The sequence below is a fragment of the Ovis canadensis genome, chromosome 6, assembly GCF_042477335.2.
Source record: "Ovis canadensis isolate MfBH-ARS-UI-01 breed Bighorn chromosome 6, ARS-UI_OviCan_v2, whole genome shotgun sequence".
Taxonomy (NCBI): Eukaryota; Metazoa; Chordata; class Mammalia; order Artiodactyla; family Bovidae; genus Ovis; species Ovis canadensis.
The window spans coordinates 58,232,042-58,250,727 of NC_091250.1; the positions used below are offsets into that span (position 1 = coordinate 58,232,042).

The 18,686-nt window shown below is 39.1% G+C and overlaps 1 protein-coding gene across 2 annotated transcripts in view; it reads right to left on the reverse strand.

The window, feature by feature from the left end:
* The window catches only part of ADGRA3 (adhesion G protein-coupled receptor A3), a 127,982-nt gene that overhangs the window by 6,555 nt on the left and 102,741 nt on the right, over window positions 1–18,686 (reverse strand). For both annotated transcript variants that reach the window (XM_069593784.1, XM_069593783.1), the window contains exons 15-16: window positions 9,534–9,658; window positions 8,328–8,451 (exon numbers count right to left, since the gene is read on the reverse strand). In XM_069593784.1, coding sequence (XP_069449885.1) covers window positions 8,328–8,451; window positions 9,534–9,658 — 249 coding nt within the window. The remainder of the gene's footprint in view (window positions 1–8,327; window positions 8,452–9,533; window positions 9,659–18,686) is intronic.

Consider the following 18,686-nt stretch of genomic DNA (forward strand, 5'->3'; position numbering starts at 1 on the left):
CAAAATGGATGACAAGTGAGCAGTGTAACAGATCGGTGAAATGAGTGAGCTCTAGAATTAACAATTTTGCCTGGTTTTAAAACCAGAATCTACCCCTTGTGACACCTTAGCAAACTCGCAGAATATCTCAAGCACTGTTCTCATTTGTAAACTGAGGATAATATCAAAGTACCACAAGGCTTTAAATAGAACACCCTATATAAAGCATTTAGCACTTTGCCTGGTACATTATACATGATTAAAAATACAGCAATATTTTTATTATTATTAGGAGTACGGTTTTAAGAAAATAACGTCAACATTCTTGAAATTATGAACAGCATTTGAACAGCAAAAAGACTATCCATAAGCATCCCTAGGGGTTTTTGTAGGGACTGAAAGGGCACAACACCTGGGACATAATAAGTACTCGAAAGATGATGGAGAACTGCAATATAGGTAAGTGATAACACTGAGCTCCTCCCAGAGGGATGATAGGGGGCATGTTTCCCTTGTGAACTGTGTCTGAAGCAACAGCAGTTAAAGATAAAATTCTAGATAAAAATAAACATGAGATAAGAGAGGTTTAAAATCTATTTTAAGAAAAAGAAATGCATGGAGCAGCAAGGACATAATTCAACTTTCTTATCTAATTCTATCTTTTGATCCTTTCTTCTTATACAACGATTACAGGTGAAATTCTATGAATGAAAATTTCCAAGGGGGAAAAAAAAAAAACTTTTTTTTAATTCAAAAAGGATGACTCTCCAATCTCAAGAAAATCAAATTGACTGACATCATCAATCCTACGTAAGTAACAGAAGCATCTAGACTGCTAAGGCTCATGTTAATGAGACATGAACCTCATTAGACTTGGTGACATGGAAGTACACAGATTATTTTGCAAGGCAAAAACTAGGGTGGTCACTTGTCCAGGGAAGTCACTACCCTCTCAATGGCTGAAAGGGCTAGGAGGGTGATCCAGCCTGGCCGAACCAGATGGTCAGAGTATCTTCATCTTTAAAAAAATTTTTTTAATTTAATTTTTATTTATTTATATTTTGGTAGTGTTGTGCAACACAGGGGATCTTAGTTCCCCAATCAGTGATTGAACCTACGTCCCCTGCAATGGAAACATGGATTCTTAACCACTGGACCACCAGGGAAGTCCTCACAGTATCTTCTTCTTAAGCAGAAAAGTTGCTCCATGGTTCATACTAGCTTTACTCACTGCACTATAAAAGCAAAGCTTACAGATGCAAGTGGAACAAAAAGCATAAAATAACCCTCTGAGCTATCTGGAGTCACATCAGATGTTGTAAATAAAAATAGTATAATTGGATTTGGTGCATAAAAACCAAAACATTCAAAACCAATCAATGATATTGACTCAAAATGATATCCTCTACTGTTTCTACAGTTTTCTCCGATGTAGAGGTCAAAAGAATGAGACAAGGCTGTAAATAAGCTTCAAAATACAAGTTAAAAATATTTTCAACACAGAAGGTGCAAGATGGAGAATTTTCTTGTTTTAGATCTAAGAGGTAAAACTCAATCTTTAGATTTTGAAGTGTTTCCTATGGCATTTCAAAATTTGCAGAGAAGTGTTCATACTTAAAAGATCCTAAAGCCTTCCAGTTAAACAATTATTGCCATAGTGGAATTTTAGGGGTCTAAAGGCACCTGGTAATAGTCACATAAGCAAATCACCAAATGTTCCATAAGAAAGAATAAAGGAGGCACTGAGATCTAGTCTAGCAGCAATGTGTTCCTATCTTTTGGAAAGAGTTGCTTTCTATTTTGGGATTCCCAGGCAGCTCAGCAGTAAAGAATTCACCTGCCAATTCAGGAGACGCAAGGGACGCATGTTTGATCCCTAGGTTGGGAAGATCTCCTACAGAAGGGAATGGCAACCCACTCCAGCATTCTTGTCTGAAAAATCCTATGGACAGGGGAGCCTGGTAGGCTACAGTCCATGGGGTCACAAAGAGTTGGACACAATTGAGCACACATATGTGCTTCCTATTTTATTCTCCATCAGACACTAGGGCTATACTTGAAATATAACCTCACTGTCACAATTTCTGCCAAATAAATCAGATACATGTGGGAAATTTGTAAATAGTTTGGAAAAAATCTAATTTATAGGGCATGTAAATGATTCATTAAATGCAACAGATTAGAACTTAAGAAAGTCACCTTACCTCAAGACATCAATTTTCAAAGCTGCAAAATGGATACAAAAAATTATCTTGAAGTGTTGGACTTTATATGTTACCTAACCATAAACATTCACATACCAGAGACCAAACATTTTAACAGCTCGGTTTTTAACCACCAACAATACCTACAATAGTGCAGCATACACAGCAAGTGTGCAAAAAAAAATCATCTTTAATATTCAGTCTGATATGAATATATATAAAAATTAAGAGCATCCACTACTGAATGCCTGCTATGTACGCCAAAATGTATTAGACAATTTTTTACGTGCTTCTATGTTATCCTCTTAGTGTCACAATTTGTTTAGTGCTACAGACAAGGAGATGGAGGCTGAAAGAAGTTAAATCATCCTCCAGAGGTCACATGGTCAGTGGTGGGGCAGCAACTCAAACTCAAAGCCTGCGACTCTTCTATTACATCATCCTTGTCCTCAATAATAAGAAGGCAGTGTTAAGGGTGGGGATTGGCAAGGAATACTCAAAGAGACCCATTTGAATCAGGGCTCTGCCACCCAAAGGCCCTAGACTTGGGGCAAGTTATTTCTGTTCTCTAAGACTCAATTTCTGTACTAATAAAATATGAGTAAGAATTACTTCCTAGGGTTAATGTGAAAGTTAAGATAACATACTTGCAGTAGCTGGCAAGTAGAAAGCTCTTAACATCCATGGATTGAATCTTTCCCTGTGTATCCTATGTGCCCCTGCAGCAGCCCTCTGGATAACAGAGACCAGAAGACACCTGAGAAGGTCAGCTGGCACAACAGTTAACAGATGAAATCACGGAGTGGTAGAGCAAGCAACACGGTGTCCTAAATATCTGCAACCAAATCCTCTCACTGCATAGCTAGGAAACCAAGGACCAAAGACTAACGATCACACTGTTATCTGGCAGCACATCCTGACCCAGAACCCAGATCTCCTCCAAACCCTGTTGAGTCAACAGCCTCTCCTACTCTATCACTCAACTTCTCAGTTTCCCTTTGGCTCCCTTTGCAAAAGAAAGTTCAAGGCTAGAGCATGCACCCATGGCACCACCCAGAAAGGATGACGTAACAACCAGAGTGGGAAGTCCCTGGCTGGTGGGGCCTTTAATAACCTCAGCCAATTACTTCAGGGAAGAAACTGCATTAGAACCTGTTCACACCATTCATAAAATACATGAGCTCTAAAAGGGAGATAGGCCAAAGACAACACTGATCACGTGTACGTAAGAAATGCGTGTAGAAAATGTACACTTCAGGGTTCAGTTTTAGAGATGGAAGACGAGCCCACCCCATTATTTTGCAGAAGAAACGTGAAGCCCCTACTAGGTTAAGGGGCTTTCCAGGTGTCTAAGTAGGTAAAGAATCTGCCTGAAATGCAGGAGACCCAGGTTTGATCTCTGGGTTGGGAAGATCCCCTGGAGAAGGAAATGGCAACCCATTCCAGCATTTCTTGCCTGGGAAGTCCCATGGGCAGAGGAGATGGGCAGGTTCAGTCCATGGGGTCACAAAGAGCCAGACACAACTGAATGAACAAACCACCACCACTCGGTCTGTTCATGACGAACATGAGTCTGAGCAAGCTCTGGGAGTTGATGACGGACAGGGAAGCCGGGAATGCTGCAGTCCATGGGTCGCAAAGAGTCGGACATGACGGAGCAACTGAAAGGAACTGAGGTTAACAGACGAGTCACACAGGCCGTTCTGGCAGACACAGCTGGCTACTAACTGAATGAGTATTAGAAAGACAAAGTGAAGCAAGTCAGGTCTGAGTCAGAAATAATAAGAATGATGCTATGTCTTTCACAGAGGAAGAACACTGTAAAAAAAAAGCCAGAAGAAAACAACATATGAAAACATCAAGAAGCCTGCCCGCCCCACACTTTTTCAAGTAATTCTTTACCTAACAGACATTCTGGAGGCCCTGAAAACTCAGTGCATTTTCCTGTCCTTTTCATTCTAGAAATGGTATAAAATACCATTCAGCATGATGAAAGGCAGTCATTTCTACTATAGCCTCTTTCTGTTCATTTCCTTAGTGAAATAAATTTATGTGTCTACTTCCAGAAATCAATGAGTATTTTTAGACAGAATTGAGACTATTACCACCATTGTTGCGTTGAGTACGCTAACAGTCTATGTTCAAAATTTCTCCAGGGTTGAATGAGTTCTACTATTTGCAAAACAGAGGCCTTTCCTGTTCATTTACCTAGTATCTGCTGAGCAACTACTATGCGTCAGGTCTTATACTGATTCCTGGATGAACAATGGTGAATCGAATTGGTATAATCCCCGTCCCTGTAGAGCTTCGAGTCCAGGGACAACAAATAGGTAAATGCCAGTCAATTACGCCAGTCAATTACAAAGTTTTGCAGGCACTATGGAATGTTAATCAGCAGCAGAGGATAATGAAGGGAAGAGGTGGAGGGACTACATCTCTAAAACAGTAAACTGAGACCTACAAAGTGGGAGTCACCCAGGTGAAGAAGGGAGAAAACAAAGAAAAGAGAAGCACTATCTTTGCACACGTATTAAGTTGATTTGGGATCGATTACCTAACTTCTTGTAGGCTTCAAACAAGTTTGATTTCAGATGTATAGTAATGGCCCTAATACAGGGGAATATTCTGCACAGCTAAGAGATAATTATACCAATAACCATCGTAATAATCGCTTACGTTACTGAGCACTTACTGTATACCTGGTACTGGAGTCATTTAATTCTCTCAACAATTCTTATATATACACACACATGCATATTTAAAACTGTTTTACATGAAGAAAATATTGGATTCATCATCAACCTTAGGTTAATGACACATTCTAATGACTGAGCCAAGCACACAAGCGTGGCCTGCCTTTATTTAGTTTCTTAAATAGCTGTTATTAATATGTCTATGAACCTATCAATAAGACAAAAGGCAAGATCTTGACAAAAGCCTGTATTAGCACATAAGAACCCCTTCACCCAAGGTAATCATCACCGTTTATCCTATGTTTATCATCCCTTTGCTTTCTTATACGGTTTTACTGTACCTACATATTTTCATTAAAAGTATGCTGTTTCATTTTAGTTATGTTTATCTTTATAAAGAAAAATATCAGGATGAATGTAATTTATGGGACTTAATTTTTTCACCTACATTCCTGAGACTGACTCACACTGCTACGCCTTGCTGTAATTCATTAATTTTGACTCTTGCATAATATCACCATTTATTCATTCACTCTCTCAGTGATGGGCACCTGGGCTGCTTCCAGGCTTCTGCTACTGTGCAGAGTGCTGCTATGAATATTCACAGGCACTCACTCTAAGCCCTGTAGTGGGACTGTGGGAATGTTTACCTGTATAAGGTAAAGCCTCCCAGAGTCATCCGCTTACATTCCTACCCAGTATGTATAAATATGTGGATCCACGTGTTCTTCAATACTTGGCACTGCCAGCCATAATTTTTGCTGACAGAAAAGGCATAATATGGTAGCGATCTGAATTTGCATCTCCGTCACCACCAATGCCATGTACCCTGGCCCTGTCTCTTCTGTTATGAAATGCCTGTCCCTCTCACCACTTCTCCAACTGGGCTGTTTGTGCCATTCTCACTGATTAGTTTTTAAAGTATATATTTTTTAATTCTAATGCTCTGTCAGTAGTTATGTATTGAGAATTCGTGCTGTGATATGCTGAGTCGCTCAGCCGTGTCTGACTCTTTGTGACCCCATGGACTGTACAGTCCAAGGAATTCTCCAGGCCAGAATACTGGAGTGGGTAGCCTTTCCCTTCTCCAGGGGATCTTCCCAACCCAGGGATTAAACCCAGGTCTCCCGCACTGCAGGCAGAGTCTTTACCATCTGAGCCACCAGGGAAGCCCATATGTACTGAGAATAGTGTCTTCTAATGCGGAACTTGTCGTCTCACTTTCCTTAGGAATCTTCATTTTTTAAAGAAAAAGATATTATTTTTAATTTAGTCAAAAGTACATCCTTTCTTTTCTAGTCATAGTTAAGAAATCCCTCCTTATCCCAAGGATTATGATATTTTCTAATATAAATTTTAACACTTTCATTTAGACTTGTAATATTTAATCTACCCAAAGCTGACTTTTTTAACATGGCATGAAGTACAGACCCACTTAGATCTTTTTTTCCACATAGATTTTCCCCAGCTCCCTTAACTGGACAATGGTCTGTCTTTACCTAGCTGATCAGACACGTGACATCTGTCTCATACCAAAGCTCTGTGTGGGTCTGCTTCCAAAGCTGCTATTCTACTGTGTTGGTCTGGTCAATTTATCTATCCCTACTCTGATGCACAGTTCTCATTCCAACAGCCTCAACAGTTTGGGTGATTAGAAGACTTCCTACTCCACTATTTTTCAGGAGTACCCTATCAATCACTGATCCTTCTTTACTTTCATATAAAGACCATTTTATTGAGTTTCATGAAAAATTCTCTTATCTACAGATTATTTAGGAGGAACTGCTACCTCTCTGACTTTAACTTTTCCTATCCTTGGACCTAGTGTATTTCTCCATTTATTTAGGTCTTCTTTAATATACACTAAAATTTTACCTGCAAATCTTGAATATTTTTTATTATTTCTAAGTACTGGATATTTTTTTGATACTACATAAATGTTACCTTTTCATTAATTATGTTTTCTCTTGGTTACGTTTCTGCATCCTAGCAGTACACTTCTGTGTATTAAACTACATTAAAAAAAAAAAAACTATATACATAGGAAACTAAGTTTTCCTATTTTTCTAATAATTTATCTGTAAATTACTTTAGCTTTTCTAATGTAAACAGTCACATCATTAGACAACAACTCAATTATTATTCCTAACGTACAGGTGAGAAAATTGAGACACAGAAATGTTAAATATTGACATCAGGATCAAAGATAATTGCAGTCCTATGTTCACTGCAGTGTTACAACATTCCAGAGTCGGAAACAATCTAAATGTCTCTTGATAGATGAATGGATGAAGAAAACGTGGTGTATACATACAATGACATATGTATTCAGCCTTAGAAAGCAAGAAGTCCTGTCACATACTACAACATGAATGAACCTTGAGGATGTCATGTTAGATGAAATAAGTTAATCATGGAAGGAAAAGTACTGCATGGTTCCACTTATATAAGGTGTTTAAGAAGTCAAGCTCACAGAGACAGAAGGTAGAATGGTGGGGCCAGGGGGTGAGGGGAAGGGATACAGGAGGTGTCCGTTTCGTAGGTCTAGTTTCAGCCACGCAAAATGAAAAAGTTCTAAAGATCTGCTTGTATGATCTCCTCTTGTCTCTCAGCTGTCATCGCCAGTTACATATACACACACTTCCCATGTTCTTTGCCAGGTACAAACCCAGCATACATATATAACTTGTATGTCCTTAATCACCATACAACACACTTAGAAATTGGTTAAGAGGGAAGATCTCATTATATGCAATTAAAAAAAGTTGAAAAAATTGCCCATGAAAACATTGGAAAAGCAGAACTGACATCCAAATCCACGTAGTCTGAACTGTGAATTTCTATGTGACACTGTTTGCTATGACGCACATAGAAAATGATACGCAAATAAATACAATTTTATGTATTTCCTACTCGTATATTAAGAAGTTTTGTTTTTTTTATACTATTAGAATACTGTTTACTAATGTTATATATGTAATCATTTACTTGAAATTAATAAGAGTTTAAGATTTTTAAATTCTTCATATTTACCATACCTAGGAAGTTTGTTTTTATATCTTATGGTTAAAATCTTTATAATTCCCATTTCCATAAACAGATAAAACAATTTTTAAAATCCTGTCAGAAAATGTTACTTCCTTCAGGTATATCAGAATTTTATACATTTTTTAAATTCAATGTTTGTCATTATAACAGACATAACAAGTAGCACAAAATTCCCAAAGATAAAAAGACAAGCTCCATAAGTCATACATCCAGTTGTAAAATTATAATTCAGAACTTGAAGTATACTGCTGAATTATTTAAGTAACATTCAGGTTAGCGTTAATTAGCTAAAGAAAAAAAGCTTTAAAGAAACAGTTTTCATTTTACAGTTAATGAAACATATGAAATTACTTTTTAATACCAGTATATATTTTTTTTATTTTACTTTTTCACTTTGACTTACTGCTTGGCAGATGCTGGCATTTCTAGTTTGACTTATTCCTCCCACAAAGACCACACAGGTCAGAAAAATATGAAAGCACAAATTCACAAGCATGTGCCAGCCTTTGAGACTGATTCTAATTAAACTGTTGAAACAAAAGGGAAAAAATTAATAGTGGGGTTAATATACTTGAAGCTGGACATCTCCAAGTTAACATACCTAATTCATACAAGGCCAAATATAAATGTGTAAACATCTTATTAAAACATGCTATCACACACACATATAGGTTTTGAGAAATCCCTTAACACAATACAATTTCTTAACATTTAACTTTATACACTAAAAAAGACAAGTCAAATGGAACTACTACATCCATTTAGTAGTAGAACTACTACTACTAAAGGCTATACAAATTCTAAATAATAAGAAATATGTCCGCTTTTGTTAGTTATGATGTCTTATGACAGATGGATTACTTTTTTGCTTCCCAGAAATTTCTGCAAGGTGCCAATCTCTATTTTTCCTGACCTACTAGGATAACACGGTCTAAACAACCAATGCATTTCCTCGTGGCCTTTCATAATGAAACGCTCAAGTCTTTCTTTTTCAAATCAAAATCTCCTTGTTTCTTAACTAAATGTCAAGAAATGTCATATATGTACAGCTTAAAGAGGAAAATACATTCTAGCAAAACCTCTTGAAAGTGTATTTCTGCTTAGCAAATCCATTCAGTTCATTTTATCTTACCATAAAATAAAAATTTCTGTACCTTTGCCTCTAATTAACAAAAACCATATCGAACACTTAAATGCCACAAGCTTTCTTAAATGCCATTTGTAAAAGAGACTATCACAACAGGCAAAAATTTATGAAAATAGAAATAATACCACAATCTGGTTCTGGAAGACACCTTTGTAGGTAACCAGGCTCCACTTTACCTCACCCTCATGCCCCACTCCCCAACACACACTTCCCAGGTTCTTTGCCAGGTACAAACCCAGCAGGATGACTGGATGCTATAGAAGATGAGTTTATTACCACGTGCACTTATTATTTATGTCTCGACTTGCATGACGAAGGCCTGGAGGTACTCTGAAGTAACTGCCCTTACTTTGGATGGACAGCATGGTATTAAATTAGGTATAAAATTAGGATAAAATTTTATACCTAATTAAATGTGAAACCGTGTCCATAGGTCTCTGCAGTCTCAGTTTCATCTCTTACCTGTGATGGTATATGTAACTGGCGATGACCACTAAGAGGCACAAGAGGAGAACAACAGCAGTCGTGTAGACCACAGGGTGCAGGAGATGGGCTGCCTGGGTATAGAGTTCGGATCCCGCCAGATCCTGAAGGGAGAATGAAAGCATTATTCTAGGAATGCTCCTCTGGACAGAGTTGTTGGGATTTTCTCAGGGGCTAAAATATACTGATAAAGAGAACTCTGGCCCTTGGATCTCTTCATTGTATCCAAGGGCTGCTTCATGTTATTTCCCTCACCCATTACTATGCCCTCCTAGCTTGCACGGTGTTAACTACTCATGTAGTATGTATAGACACATGCACACATACACTCTTCTTACCAAAGACCATCTGCTTTATAAATGTGAACACTGACTCTCCTTTGAGGGTAGTGGAGAGGGAAAGCAGTGATTTAGAAGGTCAACCACAGACTTCAGCCTTTTTAATGCCCTTGGCTTCCGTGATGGTTCAGATGGTAAAGAATGCAGGAGACCCAGGTTCGAATCCTCGGTCAGGAAGATCCCCTAGAGAAGGGCATGGCAACCCACTCCAGTATTCTTGCCTGGAGAATCCCATGAACAGAGAAGCCTGGTGGGCTACAGTCCATGGGGTTGCAAAGAGTCAGAAGTGACTGAGCGACTAACACTTGACTTTCACCCAACGTGTCACTCTGCACATTCACCAGCTAATAAGGTACAAGACAGCAGTATCTCCAAGTCAATAGAGCCTAACCTCCCACAGTCAAGTTCAACAAATGTGAATGGACCAGACACCGTGTGAAGGACAGGGATGTAATGCTAACCCATGCTTCTTGCTCTTGAAGAGCTGAGAAGTCACAGGGTCCTCAGACACACAATGAGATCACAACAATGTTTGATCAACATAAGTGCAGCCATGTGACTGAGAGCTTAGAGATCAAATATCAGTAATAATAAATAAAGCAGATCACTCACAGAGCAATTATCATAAACCAGGCACTGTGCCAGCACCCTACACAGAATAACCTATAAACTAGGTATATTGTTACTCCCATTTTATAGCTTGAAAAACTGAGGCACAAAGAGGTTAAGGGCTGGGAAGATCCGATCTGAAACAGTTTGTGGCTGCCAAGGCTCTGCTCCCTAAAACAAAGCAGACAGTGACTTCCTAAAATGAAAACACTATTTACCTGAAGCCTTCATTCCTGACAAAGGACTGGGGCAGGCTTGGAAGATGTCTCTCCCGGACACCAAGCCAGACAACCAGGTTGTCAGGAGACAAAGCCGCAGATTCACCAGCTCCTATCACCAAGTTCTCTTTTCTAAACCGATTCTGAAAGCTACAACATGACAGCTGGGCGTGGGAAGGAGTTCACAGTGGGAGGCACCTCTAGTCAGGGAGTTATTAAGATTAATTCTTGAAACTAGAAAAACCGAGATGATGAATACAGGAAGGAATGGGTGACCGAGGACATTGAAGATGGCCCAACGGAAGAGGAGGACGGAAGGAAGCAGCACGTTTTCCTGGGAAGAATCAGTGGTCAACTGTGCATAGTAACACATCCAGAAAGATCTATCCGAACACCTTCACATGTCCCTCACATTAACAAATGACTAACAGAGGCCACAAAGCCTGACAAAAGTCAGAGTTAATGAGAAACTGGAGGTACAACAGGGGAAATTCCACTCCAGCCCACAGTCAGGAGTCACAAGCGGGTTTTTCATCTACGTATTTGATAAATGCCAGCTGCGTGACCACCATGGCCAGGCACTATGCCAAGTACCAGGTATTCAGGGAAACATAGGATCTCTTGGGGGCTGACAGTCTATAAACTAAGACCTGAAAGGGAAAATACAAGACAGAAACCTACAGCCACCATTCTGAACAACATGTCCTTGTAAGATGCCCATGGTCTATTGTATACAGTTTCAACATATCAATACTTGCATTCTGCTAAAAATCCAGAATGTTAGAAGAGAAATTCAAAGAAGATCGGGGCAATGAGAGCCATTTAGACGCTGGCTGGAGTAGACATATTCTCCCTCATTTCTATGAAAAGCTTCTATTCCCATGGAGAATAAATAATTGAGGACAAACTTTCAGTGTCTAGGATGTGGTCTCTTCACTCTTTCTGTGCACTGCCTGTTTTCCAATCCTTCAGGAAATGTTCAAAGAATACTTTGCCACCACTAGCCAAATGATCTGGGGCAGTTACCCCAGTAAAACGGAGACACCACAGTCATCTCATCTGGCAGGGTCTGGGGAAGGGGCAGAACCTGTGTATGCCTGCCTTCCACAGGCCTTTGCAGATAATAACAAAACACAGGTGGCTGAATATTATCCAACAAAACATCAGACAAACTGCCAGTTCAGTTCAGTTGCTCAGTCATGTCCAACTCTCCGTGACCCCATGAATTACAGCACACCAGGCCTACCTGTACATCACCAACTCCCAGAGTTCAAACTCATATCCATCGAATCAGTGATGCCATCCAGCCATCTCATCCTCTGTCGTCCCCTTCTCCTCCTGCCCCCAATCCATCCCAGCATCAGAGTCTTTTCCAATGAGTCAACTCTTTGCATGAGGTGGCCAAAGTACTGGAGTTTCAGCTTTATTATCATTCCTCCCAAGGAACACCCAGAGCTGATCTCCTTTAGAATGGACTGGTTGGATCTCCTTGCAGTCCAAGGGACTCTCGAGAGTCTTCTCCAATACCACAGTTCAAAAGCATCAATTCTTCGGCACTCAGCTTTCTTCACAGCCGAACTCTCACATCCATACATGACCACTGGAAAAACCATAGCCTTGACTAGATGGACCTTTGTTGGCAAAGTAATGTCTCTGCTTTTGAATATGCTATCTAGGTTGGTCATAACTTTCCTTCAAAGGACTCAGCATTTTTTAATTTCATGGCTACAGTCACCATCTGCAGTGATTTTGGAGCCCCAGAAATAAAGTCTGACACTGTTTCTACTGTTTCCCCATCTATTTCCCATGAAGTGATGGGACCAGACGCCAAGATCTTCGTTTTCTGAACATTGAGCTTTAAGCCAACTTTTTCACTCTCCTCTTTGACTTACATTTTTTACAATATTTATGGTTAAAACAATTCAGTTTTTTCAAAAGCTAATGAATGTGACATAGCATGAGCAGGACGCTGGATGTTGACACACAAGCTCCAGACTGTTAAAACTCCAAAGCAGTCCGGGAGGAAGGAGCAAGCACTACTGACTGTGGCACAGGGGCATTTTTGCTGTCATAACAAACAGACCTTTCCAAAGGAAAGAGAACCCCTGGCAGGGTGTGAAGAGCCAGAGAGTTAGGAGCTCAGGCTTGGCAGGCCAAAGGCAAAATTGAGGCTATTATGCAGGTACTTATTAACCACTTAAAATATAACCTTTAAAACTTGGAAACCACTTCTAGCTTTCCAGCATTTAGAACATCAAACAACCAAATGAGAGCTGACTGGAACAGGCCTGTGGATCAAATATTTGCCAGGGATTGCAGACGCCCTTCCTGGTGTAAAGGAGACAAATCAAGTTAATAAAAATTTGATCTTGTATCTTGATGACAAAATATAAGAGAATTTAAGGCCATATAAGACAACTGAGGAGATCAGGATAGGAAAAAAGTTAAGAGAAGTTAAAGACTAAATACAAAAGAGGTAAAGTAGAAATCTTAAGTCAAAATTATTTTCAATTATATCCATCAACAAATAGAGGCTTTGTGATACTGTAACAAAAACATAGGTGAAAGGAGTCCACAAGTACAGATTTCCAAATATAGAATAAATGAAGCCCTGGTGATGCAACGTTCAGCAAGGGACTACAGTTAATAATACAGAAGTTTGGAAGCTGCTCAAAGAGTAAAGCTAGTTTTTACCATAAGAGAAGAAAGCTGTAACTGCATACTGATGGATGTTAACTAGACTTATTGTGCTGATCATTTTGTACTATACACAAATACTGAATCATGACATTGTATACCTGAAGCTAATGAAATGTTGTATGTCAATTATACCTCTACTGAAAAAAATCTACCTGTTCAGGGAGACACATATCAAGATTTCAATCTCTTTAATTTCACAGAAACCCATGATTCTTGCTTTTATTCTCTTTTTATAAATCAAATCACTTCCATTACAAAAAAATTACCAAATACATTGTCCAAATGGCCACTAGGAGATACCCATGGAAGAAAAGTAAAAAGTGTCATTCACATTTGCAATACAGTGATACATAAATTGGTGCTTATTCAACCACAGTCTATCACTAAATGGTGATCTTAGTCACACTTATATATGGTGCAAAATTTAAGAAAGGGCTTCCCAGGTAGCACTAGTGGTAAAGGACCCACTTGCCAAAGCAGGAGATATAAGAGACGTGTGTTCAATCCCTGGGTCAGGAAGATCCCCTGGAGGAGGGCATGGCAACCCACTCCAGTCTTCTTGCCTGGAGACTCCCATGGACAGAGGAGCCTGGTGGGCTACAGTCCATAGGATTGCAGAGTCGGACACAAATGAAGTGTTATTACTACTACTACTAAGTTTAAGAAAACAGGCCAGAAAACGGAAAGTAAAGTTCACCAAAATAAACTGCACCAATTCAGAGAATATTAAAACACGTAAAAGTGTGTTAAAAACTGCAAAAGTACTTATTATTAAGGAACCAAATAAATGGAAGAAGAGCTTTTGAAATTTTTATTAACCTGATAGAGATTCATACATTTACAATAGCTTTAGCCTGAAAATTACTAAACATAAAATCACTAGCAGTTTTAAATAATTCATTGGCATCACATCAATAATAACTATAAATTCTATAAATTAATTATGGTTTAAACTCATCAAGATCTAAACAATGGAAGGAAGACCAAATGGAATGGAAGACCAAAGAAAAACATCTCAGTTTCCCTCTGTTTGTCAGAGTATAAGTATTTTTAAAAGAGTTTGACAATAAAATTTTAGAATAGATTTAAAATAAAAAATGTCTTTAAAAAAATTGACACCATGTCTCTTTCTTTTAACTTTTCCCCTAAGAAACAAGGAATAATTTCAAGATTTTAATCCTCCTAACACACACCATACACGAAAGTCAGTTCCAGTTGAATCACAGACCTAAATGTGAAAGATAAAACATATTTAAAGCTTCTACCTGCCTCTTCAGAAACCTATATGCAGGTCAGGAAACAACAGTTAGAACTGGACATGGAACAACAGACTGGTTCCAAATAGGAAAAGGAGGACGTCAAGGCTGTATGTTGTCACCCTGCTTATTTAACTTCTATGCAGAGTACATCATGAGAAATGCCAGACTGGAAGAAGCACAAGCTGGAATCAAGATTGCCGGGAGAAATATCAACAGCCTCAGATATGCAGATGATACCACCCTAATGGCAGAAAGTGAAGAGGAACTAAAGGGCTTCTTGATGAAAGTGAAAGAGGAAAGTGAAAAAGTTGGCTTATAGCTCAACATTCAGAAAACGAAGATCATGGCATCTGGTCCCATCACTTCATGGGAAATAGATGGGGAAACAGTGGAACAGTGTCAGACATTATTTTGGGGGGCTCCAAAATCACTGCAGTTGGTGACTGTAGCCATGAAATTAAAAGACACTTACTCCTTGGAAGAAAAGTTATGACCAACCTAGATAGCATATTCAAAAGCAGAGATATTACTTTGCCAACAAAGGTCCGTCTAGTCAAGGCTATGGTTTTTTCTGTGGTAATGTATGGATGGGAGAGTGGACTGTGAAGAAAGCTGAGTGCCGAAGAATTGATGCTTTTGAACTGTGGTATTGGAGAAGACTCTTGAGAGTCCCTTGGACTGCAAGGAGATCCAACCAGTCCGTTCTAAAGGAGATCAGCTCTGGGTGTTCCTTGGAAGGAATGATGTTAAAGCTGAAACTCCAGTACTTTGGCCACCTCATGCAGAGTTGACTCATTGGAAAAGACTATGATGCTGGGAGGGATTGGGGGCAGGAGGAAAGGGCGATGGGAGAGGATGAGATGGCTGGATGGCATCACTGATTCGATGGATATGAGTTTGAGTGAACTCTGGAAGTTGGTGATGGACAGGGAGGCCTGGCATGCTGCGATTCATGGCGTCACAAAGAGTCGGACATGACTGAGCAACTGAACTGAACTGAAGGCAAATAAAGGACAATAACTTCATAATTTGGCGGTAAGCAAAGACTTCTTAAATAGGACATAAAAACCACTAACTACTAAAAAAAATTTAGAAAAATTAGAAACTCTGCTTATAAAAAGACAACATTAAGAAAAAAAAGAAAAAAGGCATGCCCACAGACTAAATGTTTATGTCACCCAGCTAAAATTCACATGTTGAAACCTAACCTCCAATGTGATATTATCTTGAGTTGGTGCCTCTGAGAGGTGATTAGGTCATGAGGGTGGAGCCCTTATAAACAGAATTAGTGTCCTTTTATATATTTTTTTTAATTTTTATTTTTACTTTATTTTACTTCACAATACTATATTGGGTTTGCCATACATTGACATGAATCCGCCCACAGGTGTAGGTGAGTTCCCAATCCTGAACCCCCCTCCCACCTCTCACCCCATGTCATCTCTCTGGATCATCCCCGTGCACCAGCCCCAAGCATCCTGTATCCTGTTAGTGTCCTTTTATAAAAGAGATACCTGAGAGTTCCCCTGCCCCTTCCACCACAAGAGTATACAGAGAAAGGACAGCATTTATGAAGGAGGAAGCAGGGCTTCACTAGACGAAGAATCTGCTAGCTTCTTGATCATGGACTTAAGCCTCCAAAACTGTTGAGACCAGCTCGACTAGCAGGGGTTTTGAAAGTACGATACGGCAAGAGAATGAAAAACAAGACACAAGAATTTAGAGAAAAACAAAGATCAGGGGACCAATACTGCTCCAAGGTGAAGGTGCTGAAACTGAATCCAAGTCAGCTTTATTATACTTTCAGCTGTGAATGAAAGAATAAGCGGGGAGTTAAACTATAACTCATGAGGCCTTCAGGGCCAAAGAACAAAATGATTATTAACCATTGAGTAATTAGGAAACAGTAATCAATAACAAATCAGTCACTAAGACTAATATTTTTATCTATAGATTTTTCACCAGATACGTAAAACATGTGACTCTGAGACGCCAGCTGAGAAACAGTCTGGGGTCAGTTTTCTGACATCAGGATCATATCTTGTTTTCAAGATTATGAACTGTTCTCTCTGGACTTGTTCCAAGAGTCTCATGCCTTATAGCATCCAGTTTATCAATAATTATAAATTTCTTCTGCAGCCCTTGCCAGGGCCTGCTTTTTTTTAATTCTTCCTGTCTCCTACAAAAAGTATGGAAAAAAAATTTTTTTTCTTCTGTTTGTAAATGCCCTAGTCTTTGATATTCTGTTGTAGCAGCCTGAACTGATTAAAACAAGTCATGAACTGGGAGAAGATTTTTGCAACACATAAATCTAACAAAGAGCTCCTATTCAGTTCATGAAGAATTCCTATAAGCCAGTAAGATAACAATAGACAATCAAATTAAAAATCTGTAAGATTTGAGCAATAACTTCACAAAAGGGCTACCCAAACTGTAATACGAAAATGAAGAGGTACTCAATATTATCAGTTACCAAAGAAAAACAAAATTTTTAAAAAAATTTTTATCTTATTTAAATTTTAAAAAATTTTAAAAACTGAAAAAACTTAAAAAATTAAAACCACAATGATCTATCACAGCACAGCCACCAGAAGACCAAAACTAAAGATTGAAAATACCAAGCACTGGGAAGGATATAGAGCAATTAACACTCATCACTGGTGAGACTGTAAACCAATAAAACCAGTTTGATCAATTGCACGGCATTACTTCTCACAGCATACAGATGCCTACAACTTAGCAATTCCAATCCTGTATGCACACATCCATCAAAAACACGTTCCTAAATTATTTTGTTGTTGTTGTTCAGTTACTCAGTCGTGTCTAACTCTTTGCAACCCCATGGACTGCAGCATGCCAAGCTTCCCTGTCCTTCACTATCTCCCAGAGTTTGCTCAAACTCATAATCATTGAGTCAATGACGCCATCCAACCATCTCATCCTCTGTCACCTCCTTCTCCTCCTGCCTTCAATCTTTCCCAGCATCAGGGTCTTTTCCAATGAGTTGCCTCTTCACATCAGGTGGCCAAAGTATTAGAGCTTCAGCTTCAGTCCTTCCAATGAATATTCAGTGTTGATTTCCTTTAGGATTCACTGGTTTGATCTTCTTGCTATCCAAGGGACTCTCAAGAGACCTCTCCAGCACCACAGTTCAAAAATATTATCAATTTTTTAGGACTCAGACTTCTTTATGATCCAACTGTCACATCCATACATGACTACTGGAAAAACCACAGCTTTGACTAGACAGACCTTTGTCAGCAAAGAGATGTCTCTGCTTTTTAATTCACTGTCCAGACTTGTCATAGCTTTCCTTCCAAAAAGCAAGTGTCTTTTAATTTCATGACTGCAGTCACCGTCTACAAATATTTACAACAGCTTTTTCTTGATATCTAGAACCTCACAACAACTCAAAAATTCATCAATGCACAAATTCTGATATGTTCATACTATAGCCTGTGTGTATGCTAAGTCACTTCAGTTGTGTCTGACTCTGTGACTCCATGGACTATAGCCCACCAGGCTCCTCTGTCCACGAGATTTTCCAGGCAATAATACAGGAGTGGGTTGCTATGCCTTCCTCCTGGAGATCTTCCTGACCCAGGGACTGAACCCATGTCTCTTACATCTCCTGCATTGGCGGTCAGGTTCTTTTACCACTAGCATCACCTGGGAAGCCCATAGAATGGCCTACTACGAAGGAAAAGAAAAAAACAATAACCTGCTACCACATGTAAAAACAAAGATGAATATCACAGACACAATGATGGGAAAGAAACCAGACGCAAAGAGTGCAAGCTGTACAATTCCAATTATATAGAATTAAAGAGCAGATGAAACTTATCTAGTGATACACATCAGAAGGCTATTTCTTCGAATGACAGTGAAAATTTACTAGAAAGAAACATATCGGAGCTTCTGAGTGCTCAAATAAAAGCCTTTTACCTTGATGGCAGCTAAACATGTAGGTTTACAGGTAAAAATATCATTAAACTATATAGTTAAGAT